Below are 10417 nucleotides of genomic sequence, written 5' to 3' on the forward strand. Positions count from 1 at the left end.
AAAAAAATTTTACGAACGAGTCTGGTAATATGAATACATGCTCATAGCTACGCACATACAAAAGTAAGTATGCTTCACCATTTACAACAAGTGGCGCATGCGCATCGGACTCCGTGAATATGCAAACGTTCATAAAAGAAATTAATTTAAACGTCAAGTAATCCATTCTAATGAATATTAAAAGTCAAACGACGCGGACACCTTGAATGATGACTACTAATTTGCAAATTGGTTTAAACAGAAATGAGAGAAATTAATAAAAGTTTATCTTTGCTTACGGTTTATTAACTTTTTGGCGAATTTCTATTTACGCGTACAGAAAACGTAAATTTTTGTACATACATACATATATATGTACATATATAACACCTCAAAGGTGCCGCGTTAATGAACAGGTTGAAAGAGCGATTAAGTAATTAACTACCTATCTTTCAAGTCAGTTTGAAGTAGATTTTTAATACAAATGCAAGACCTCATAAATTTTTGTACTGATTCGTATTTATGGATGACCCCAGGGCCAAACATTTACTCGTTCGACTATCTTGTGGCATCCAAAATAGGCGACTCACCGAAGGTTTTAAGACCTGTAAAAACAAAACCACGACCGATGTTCATACACTGGCCAAAATACAATGGTTTTTTGAACCATACGTTAAGTTGAATTGAATTTGTAGAAATACGCTTCAAAAAAATATTTATTAGTATGTACCAAACCCTTCAACTAAATTAACGATTTGGTACAACCTACATGAATATTAGAAGCTTTAATATATTTAGTTATAGTTGCGTTCCCTAACTCGCAAGAAGTTGCAAGAATTTACAGGAATTTACCAGAAAGCGTTCCCGTACTCGGTTCTCTGGCTTCTATTGCCTTTTGACAGTTTTACAAGTTTTAGCCCAGAAAAGTTGGGAAACGCAACTTATAATTACCAACCCATGGTAATAGTTCCCAATCCTTGGTAACAGTTCCCAAATATTGTCAAAATTCGGGAACTAAATATCTTTAGTTGTCGAAACTAATCCTTTTTCTCAGTGTAGTCCTTTTCGTGATTTCATACTTTTTGTAAACTTAATATAATCTATTCATATTGATTTTGTTTTTTACACACCTTTCCTTATTCAAAAATATGCAATTTCATAAAATTTCCATGTCTATTTATCATGTCGGCCGCAGTGGTGTAGTAGTAAGCAGTGCGCGCTTCCATTCCGCAACGCTTGGGTTCAAACTCTGGTCAAAGCAACATCGCAAAATACATGGATTTTTTCTTAACAGCGGTCGACCCTCGGCAGGAAATGGCAAACCTCCGATTGTATTTCTGTCATGAAAAACAGCTTCTCATAAAAATACAACCGCCGGTCGGAGTCGGCGTAAAACTGTAGGTCCCTCCGCTCGCCAAAAATCGGGGAGAAGCTCGGCCAAACACTAACATATATGTAAGCGCCAATCTACTATATTATTAGGCATATTTTATTCAACCATCAGAAGCAAATAGCTAAATCTTGGTCAAATAAAACGAAATTAGCTTATTTCCTATGTTAGCCTAATTTTGACAGTTGTTTGACTGCAAATGGTGTCAAAGTAAGGTTTGTAAGGTTTAGTGTCAAAGATAGCTTTTCATAAGCCAATATAATTATATTGGGTAAGTCTCCATAAAAAATAAGCTAGTAGCTTAAATTTTTGGACAAATAAAACACGGCTATTATTATTTATCATGTTGCTTGAGCGTGATGATCTAGAGTCCATACGCCTTCTGAACTCATTACGCCCATTTGGGTACTTAAAGTTAACATTATAGACAATGTATTTATGTAAAGAAAACAATAAAAAATAAAATAAAATCAAAAAGAAAAATGTTGACATATTTTTTTTTTACTTTAATTTTTTTAATGAAAAAAAATTATAATTAAAGCCCATAGAAGACGGAACAAAAACATTTTTTTTTTTCATTAAGGCAACCATGCGTCATATCCGCAAAATATGCTGCACGTATATTCATGTCACCTACACCTTCAATGTCTTTAACTTTCACACAGAGGTGGCGCAGTGACATTAAATGTCTTTATAACCAGTGAAGGAAAATAATCATAATTTTTTTTTATTTCAACCAAAAAAATCAACCGGTTGTAATCGGCGTAAAACAATTGTAACTATACTGACGTATTTGTGTTCATCCTACCGGAAATTTAAATGATTTTTATTTGTTGAGTTTAGTCAATAAAAATTAAAAATAATACTTATTATTTGAGTTTTATTTTTTCGCTCAAAGGAAATCATTATTACTTGATCTTTATTTTTTCGATAAAGAATAATGATTATTTTATGACTTATTTTTCGCTCAAAGATAACACATTGCGACAAAAACAAAAAAAAAATTCAAAACACACGAAAGAATCGATATACTCACGAAACTATGGGCCAAATATAGTAAAACTGCATTTTTAGTTTTTCACTCTGACATCAGAATTTTTATTCAAAGGACTTTGAAATTTTAAAGATATGATTCATACAAAAAATTATTTAAAAAAAATCAGTGCAATGTAGAATAACAGTATGGGTACCAAATGCGAGAGAAAACTCTATAGAATTAAAAAATAATAAAGTTTTTTGGTTTACAAGGGCGAATAGATATTGAAAATGAGATTTTAATAAATTTTATCTTTTTAAGTTAATAAAGTTTGCAGGACGAAATTCGAATAAATTTTATCTTTTTAAGTTAATAAAGTTTGCAGGACGAAATTCGATGATAAGGTCGTACGTATATTAGTCCTGAAACAATAATTTTTTCAAAAATAAATATTTCAAATTTTCAAGGATATTTAAGGACAAACTCCGCAAAGGATATTTTCTATACCCATTCTTCCTTATGCACCAAAAAATTTATTCTGTTATAATTCTAAAGAATTTTTTCTTTTATATGATACCCTTATTGCACCGAAATTTTCAAATAATTTTTTTAATTATTTAATCATATTTTTTAAATTTCAGAGCCGTTTTAAAAAAATCCTGACGTCAGAGAAAAAAACTAAAAACTCCGTTTTACTATAATTTACCCATGGTTTCGCGAATATATTAATTTCTTTTGTGTGTAAAATTTACTGTCGCACGGTATAATAATTATTATTGAGTTTTATTTATTCACTTAAGAATAATAATCACTCAAAATCTGTACCAGCAGGGGTAGCGACACCTTAATACAAGGGATAATTAATTATTACCTCTTAGCAAAAAAATAAAAATCCTAAAATAATCATTACTTGTGATCGAAAAAATAAAAGTCAAATGATAATTTTTTCCATTGAGCGAAAAAGGAAAACTCAATAATAATTATTATTTTTAAGCAAAAAAAAATAAAAATCATAAAATAATGATTAATTGTTAAATTCAATTATTTTACTCATAATGATTACCGTCCCTGTCTATAACAAAATATGCATTCATTTATACTATGGGAATACCTACATACATACGTACTATATGTATGTACTATATGTAAATTCAAAACTATAAATCCGTTTATCTGAAGTGACACTATTGAAGTAAATGAGCGATAGGTATATGTATATCAAAACCCCACAAAAAAACAAACTAAAAGTTGGTTTTTAACCGACTTCCAAAAAAGGAGGAGGTTATCATAACTTTGGGCCACGTCAACCGATTTCGATAATTCTTTTTGCATCGGAAAGGTGTCTCAGAGGTGGTCCCATACTAATCTGGTTAAGATCCGATCAGTGGATCATGAGATATATATATATATATATATTTTTTTTTTATATGAGAGTTGAAGTCGGCTTTTTTTTTGCTAAAAATTACTTGTTTTTATCAACTCATAATTTTTCACTGCAGGATATTTCTATGTAGGTATGTATGCAATTGCTGAAATGTCTCCACCAATTTTTAATAGTTTCATTTAATTTCCAATTAATTTGTAGAGTGGTTATGCGGTGTGCTTATTTATATGTATGTATGTATATTTGTGTTGAGATTTCGTTGTGTTGTGTGACTTTTTGTGAGCGATGAGTAAATGGAGAAAGTTTACAAATATTCGACTGATGTCTTTATGCGCATGCGTGCAATTTAAACGTTGGAGGAGTGGACCAACAACAACACACATTGGTGAGTGTCAGTTGGCAGTGGCTAAAGTTGAGATCCAGCGTTGAGTACTCGCAGTGCCGGTACTGGGTTTGCCCATGCGCATGTAAACACATAAACCCACATAGCCATTTATTTACCACGCATCTGTATGTAAGCAAGTATGCAAGTATGTATGTATATATTATATGTATATAGTACGTACTGTGTATGACTGTGCTTTCTTTAAGTTGACCATTTAACTTGAAGATCAAGTAGTTTTCGTATACGAGTTACTCAGTAAAATATTTGCATGTGCATATGCATGTGTGAGGTGATGAAGGTATTAAATTTTTTAAACTTCGATTTGTAGGCAAGTGGGATTTTCAGTCGAACTTTTATGCAGGCCGTGAGTGGACGCACAACTTTATGAACTGTGTTTAAAATAAATAAGCAATAATAATAATTTATTTAAAAATAAGACAAATAAATAAACAAATATTTTTAAAATAAAGAAAAAAAAAACAACACTCTGTTCAAATCAAATACAAGCATAAATGCTTTTCTACTTAAAAGTGTAAACATTAAAATGAAAACGAGAGTCGAACGAAAACGAAAACAGTGTGACAATGAGTTCTTGAAGCGCGCCGACGCGGCTCGTCATACTAATGACGCTTATATTATTGTCATTGAACACTTTCGATTGCATCGCATTGCTAAGTGCTTGTTGGTGGCAATCATTTTGAACTTGGCCAATTTGGTGTTATGCAATGTAACCATAAATGGCGTACCAACATCGTCTTCACTAAAATATGCGAATGAATCATACGTTGGACTGGCGAAGTCCGCGGTTTCGCTGGAAAATGTTTCGCCATTAGTGTGGTGGGAATTTCTAGAGGATTATGTTTTGAGGTAATCTTATTGTCGAAATTCCGCATACAAAAATGTGTAGTGACAGAGGAAGTAACAATTTATTTTTTTTTTATGGGACATCTTGTGTTTCGTTAGTAATTACATTGTTTGCGGAAATTAATATTGAAATATCACACCTAGTATTAGAAACAAAAAAAAAAAACTTAATTATGTCACGTTTTCATAATAGTAAAATTGAAATCATAAAATAATTAGTCTCAATTAAAGTACCAGCGTGGCCGAGATTTACGAGTGCATTTATTTTTTAAAGCTTTTGAAAATTAAATAAGATACCAAGGTTTTTTTGGTATCAAATAATGGTCATATAAATAACTTTAATTTGTAAATTTAATTTATTATTTCATCATTACGATATATCGTCGCTACCATGCCAAACTATCGAATATGAAAATAGGCGTTTTTAAGGAGAATAAAAAAACTGTTGTAAAAAATGTTGTCATTAGGAAAAAGTGTGGCATTCGACACTTTGGTAAAGCCAGAATCCTCTGCTTTGCCAATTTGCGCAAGCATTTTCGCACATTCGATAATTTGATATGGTAGCGACGATATGTACTCACATATGAGCCGTTTTTTTTTTTTTTGAAAGTAGCATAAGTTCCTTTGTTTTTAAATCAATGTATGTAAGGGTTTGCGTTGTGGTATATTTAAAAATATTGATGCTAACTTTCGAAAAAAATTGTTTGTATTTGTTATTTTAGGATACGTATATTTTTCTTAGTATAAATAATTTCGTATAGTCATGGAGAAATCACTACTTTTCATTGCAGTAAATTGACTTATGCCACTTTCAAAATATATAGCTTAGAAAAATTACTGACTTAAGTATATCAATTTTCTCCATTGTATTTTACTCAACTGATGTTTTGAAAGGACAGCGATTAACTAAAATTGATTAATAAATTACATATGTATATGTATGTATTTATATAATAGTCTTATTACTTTAAACGAGCAATTCGTGTATATATACATATATATAAATACATATATGTACATATGTGTATATAAATGGGACGTTTCACCAGAGAATATGTGCATAAGGAATACTGTGCAAAAATTTTCAACGCCTTTATTAAATTACTTCTAAATAATATGACTTTTAAATAAAGCGTGCGATTGGACTTGTTAGCTGATGGTGTATGGTGCTACGGGCGTATACGTTACATACACAACTACGGGTATACATATGAGCACGAGTGATTATTTTTTAACCGACTTCCAAAAAAGGGGGAGGTTATCAGTTCGTCGGAATATTTTTTTTTTTATGTATGTTACAGCATAACTTTCGATAATTCTTTTTTGGAACGGAAAGGTAGTGTCTCAGAGGTGGTCCCATACTAATTTGGTTTAGATCCGATCATTGAATCAAGAAATATATAGATATATATATATATTTTTTTTAAGTCGGTTTTTTTTTTCTTGCTAAAAATTACTTGTACTTTTATAGTATATCTTTTTTAAGTTTTAATTGAAAACCAATTTCACGATGGAATCTTGTTCTTTACGCAAACTGAAGAAAATGCATTGTCTAAGATAAGTGTGCCACCATTTTCGGCCTAAAACACGTTTTTGTCGAAAAATGTAACAACTCGTGAGAATTGTTCACAAACATAGTAAATATTTAATTTTGATAAATTCAAGATCGGAGCGTTTTTAAAAGATACTAGAAGTGTTCGGCTTGAAAAAAGAGTGAAACACTCCAATCGGAGTGAAAACGGCAACACTGATATACTCCCATAGTAAAAATCAGAGATGCTTAACCATCTATCTGTTCAGGGCGATGTCAAAGCGCTAGAGTTTTCCTGAGCCTAATAGCAGTTCGTGCTGCAACAATTCGTTATGCAATATACGCAAGAGCCATGTTCAACATTACGTTAAGCGCCAGCGTAGGTGTGGTTCCTAATGCTCCAATAATTCCGATTGGGTCGATCCGGTGTAAACGCTCCGGGTTTTACAGGTGTAGCCTTCTCTAGTGAGTTTTACCAGACGAGTGCTCCGTGAAACAAGATGGGCTTAAATCTGGTTTCATAGAGCTAATGAATTACTTTGGGCAAAAGGCCTCACTGATAGCTCCCCTACAGTAGTACATGGCAACCGACGACTTTCTTACTCTTTCCTCCATGTTAGGCTTCCACGACAGCTTCCTCTCCAGGATCAAGCCTAAGTACTTGCCCCTGTCTAAGAGCCGCAGACGAAACCCCACAATCGAGGGAAGGGCCACAACGGGTACCTTGTACTTCCTGGTAAACAAGACCAGTTCCGTCTTGCTAGAAATTACTGCGATGCCGACGTTGATCGTCCACCTAGTTACCTAGTTTAGGTAACCTTGAGCCCGATCAAAAATGGAGTCTAATGGCTTCTACTGCATAAATGGGAAATTGTTTTGTTGAAGGTGTCGCACATTTTGTTCCATATAAAAAAAATATCAAACATTATTTTATATGGAGAAAATGAGCGACACCTTAAACAAAAAAAAAAAATTGTTAAAAAATCAATGGTGAGTTCTACTTACCTCAAACTTGCACTTTGTTATACTAAAATTGAATGGACTAAAAAACTGCATACTCAACTTTTTTCTAAAGAGCGTAAATAAAAAGTGCAATATTTGAATGCAATTTTGCAGAATTTTCTTTAATTTTGCACAAGGTTTGGAACTCTGATTTTTGGGTTTTTTGTTGTAGAATTAACCATATTTTTATAAAAAATTATCGAAAAATAAAATAGTTGCCCGTATTGTAAAAAATTCGCTATACCTAAACTTTATTGACTGACTGTAAGTTAACGGCCCTTACAGTCCTTTTAATCATTTGGATGCAGATCTCTTAAGTTTACATGCTTTTGTCATATCAAAGTATAATTATAAGTAGTTGCATATCGCACACCGTCTTCAAAAGGGGCACAACTCCAAATTACAAGTTTGTCAGAAACTGCGAAAGACTATTTCATATCACATGATTATCATATGGACAAAAAAGAGACTACCCTAGTTGTTTTTTTTTTTGACAAATTATTACAAAAATTTGCTCCAGCTTTTGCTGAAAGGTCTGTGTACATTTTTAGCGCATAATTTAAAAAATGTCAAATTTCGAGTTGTGCCCCTTTTGAAGACGGTGTGCGATATGTCTGTATGTTGTATGTACATATGTATACTTTTTTATAAAAAACGCTATTTTTGTCCAGTATCTAATAATCTATCCGCTGTCCACATAGACACTACAATGGCTAACGTTTTTATATATTTTTTTCCGAAACCGTCCTTCCTCTTAACCTTTTACAGCCAATCTAGTCCCAGTGTCCGCTCGTCAAAAGATCTTCCATTCATTCCTAGCCAAAACGATATGTCTATGATGGGCCCGAATATGCAAGGTCCGTTATCCTATCATTCTTCGGCCTACAAGCGTCCAAATGTATATACTATAACAAAACGTATTGGTGAAGCAGTCGAGTTGGAGCCACATATGCGTCCACCCGTTCAAGTAGTGAATCCACAATTTCGACCGATGACCAACCAAATGATACAACAACAACAATTACAGGAACAACAGCAAATGCAACAACGTCAACAACCGGGATTTTTTCAACAACTATTCGGGTTGGGCGGAGGTGGCAGCAGCAGTAATAGCCAGCCAGCGCCACAACCTGTTCGACCAGTGCATGTGCAACAACATCACCCGCCACCCGCGGTACAACACACCGGTCCACAGCCACCATTTCGGGCTGTAACCGAAAACGATTTATATCTGTTGGGTGCCATAGAGAAGCTCGTGTATCGGGTCGATTACTTGGAGAGTCGCATACGACGCGCCGAGCAACTGATCTACTACTTGATGGCTGGAAATAATCAGAAAGAAGGTGATTAACATATCATATATGTACATATGAAACTATGTAGTAATATAATTTATAATTTCAGTACGTGATCCTTGCCCATCAAATTTCACCCGCATCAGCGATAATTGCTATTACATCAACAGCCATCAGCAGGTAAACTGGAAGACCGCGAACTCAGCTTGCAAGGCGCTTAATTCTCATCTCGCTGAATTCGAAAAGGTATCGGAAAACGAGGAGATAATGGCGTATTTACTAAATCAGCCACAGCACCGTGGACGTGATTATTGGTTGGGTGGATTGAATCCTGGTTTACTTTGGATTTGGTCTAATTCAGCAAAACCAGTCAATCCAAATATGAACCTCACATCTATCGCTATGTCACATGCGAACAATACAGAGAGTAACGCGATCGATGTAGATGGCGATGATAAGGATGAAAAGGACGAAGATCCGTCCGCCAACGAAACCATACTGAACAATACCGTCGAGATTGAGGGTCAAGGTCGTTGCTTACGCCTCTCCTATAATCCAACAAAGCACATTTACAATTACTATGGTCAAGAGTGCACGTCAAGGCATTATTATATTTGCGAAACCGAGGATAAGACGCTCGATAATAAGATTAAGAAGATAACACGTGAATTGAAGCTTTTCGATTGACGAAAGTTGTTTGTTGTTAAGAGCGAAAGAAAACCCTTGTGATTTTCGCGGTTTATAAACAAAAACTTCAGCTCTTTCTCGAATCATTTGAACTATACCGTTGATTATGAATTTAATTCTGAGTGTTCAATATCAGCATTTTTAGTTAATAGAATTTTATACTTACACATGCTAATTTATTCATAACTTTACGAAATAGGCAATATTTAATTAAAAAACTAAAAGTATTTATCAATCTGATTTAGATCGGTTTCATTTTAATTTGAAATTCTTTAGTACAAATTCTTAAAATAACGATCTTTTTAAAATTTTCGAAATTACAATTCCGCGCCAACAAATTATAGCTCTGATCCAGTACTCCATGAACTTACAGGTTTTTACACGAACTTGCAGGAAGTTACAGGAAAATGATCCCGTACTCCAAATTCCTCCAAAATCCTGTAAATGAGAACGGTTTTGGAGAGTTGTGTAGAGAATGAAGTTGCAAGATTTTACCCGAACTTTTTCTTCTGGTAAAATCATGAAAAGTGTCAAGTGATCACTGGTTCACGTTTTTACAGGAAAAATGCGTTTTTTGTTCCCGTACTTTTTGTTGTTACTCACTTTTTACTCTCACTTCAGAGAGTAATTTTGCTGTTTAACATTTATTTTGCTTGTTCCACCAACAACTCCAGTTCTCGCACCAAATCATTTAAGGCCGTCTGCGTATAAAGTATTACTTGGCAGTTAGATTTCCTATGAGAAATTGAATCGGGAGACCTGTGATAAGGATTTCTCATTTTGATGAATGCAATAAATTATCTCAAGTCCGGCGATGGGCACCGCCTTGCCCGCGGGCAAAGCTCTTTTGAGCTTTCTACACATTTTGTATGGGCGCGTGCAAAGTAAAAGCGCACTCTGCGCATCGCTGCTCCAGTCAAATCC

General features: G+C 33.8%; 1 protein-coding gene across 1 annotated transcript; it reads left to right on the forward strand.

The window, feature by feature from the left end:
- Positions 1 to 4412: 4412 nt before the first annotated feature.
- Positions 4413 to 9733, forward strand: LOC118751387. Its single transcript, XM_036486209.1, has 3 exons — positions 4413 to 4981; positions 8280 to 8854; positions 8916 to 9733. The coding sequence occupies exons 1-3, from the start codon at positions 4659 to 4661 to the stop codon at positions 9491 to 9493; spliced, it is 1476 nt and encodes a 491-aa protein (XP_036342102.1). The 5' UTR covers positions 4413 to 4658; the 3' UTR covers positions 9494 to 9733.
- The last annotated feature ends 684 nt before the right edge of the window (positions 9734 to 10417 follow it).

The sequence above is a fragment of the Rhagoletis pomonella genome, unplaced genomic scaffold (genome assembly GCF_013731165.1).
Source record: "Rhagoletis pomonella isolate Grant_MI unplaced genomic scaffold, Rhpom_1.0 Rhpom_scaffold_00001, whole genome shotgun sequence".
Taxonomy (NCBI): domain Eukaryota; kingdom Metazoa; phylum Arthropoda; class Insecta; order Diptera; family Tephritidae; genus Rhagoletis; species Rhagoletis pomonella.

Coding starts and splice junctions, on each gene's coding strand:
- LOC118751387 (XM_036486209.1), top strand. CDS start 4,659: ATGAAAACGAGAGTCGAACGAAAACGAAAACAGTGTGACAATGAGTTC. Junction 4,982..8,279: donor CTAGAGGATTATGTTTTGAG/GTAATCTTATTG, acceptor AACCTTTTACAG/CCAATCTAGTCCCAGTGTCC. Junction 8,855..8,915: donor TGGAAATAATCAGAAAGAAG/GTGATTAACATA, acceptor TTATAATTTCAG/TACGTGATCCTTGCCCATCA.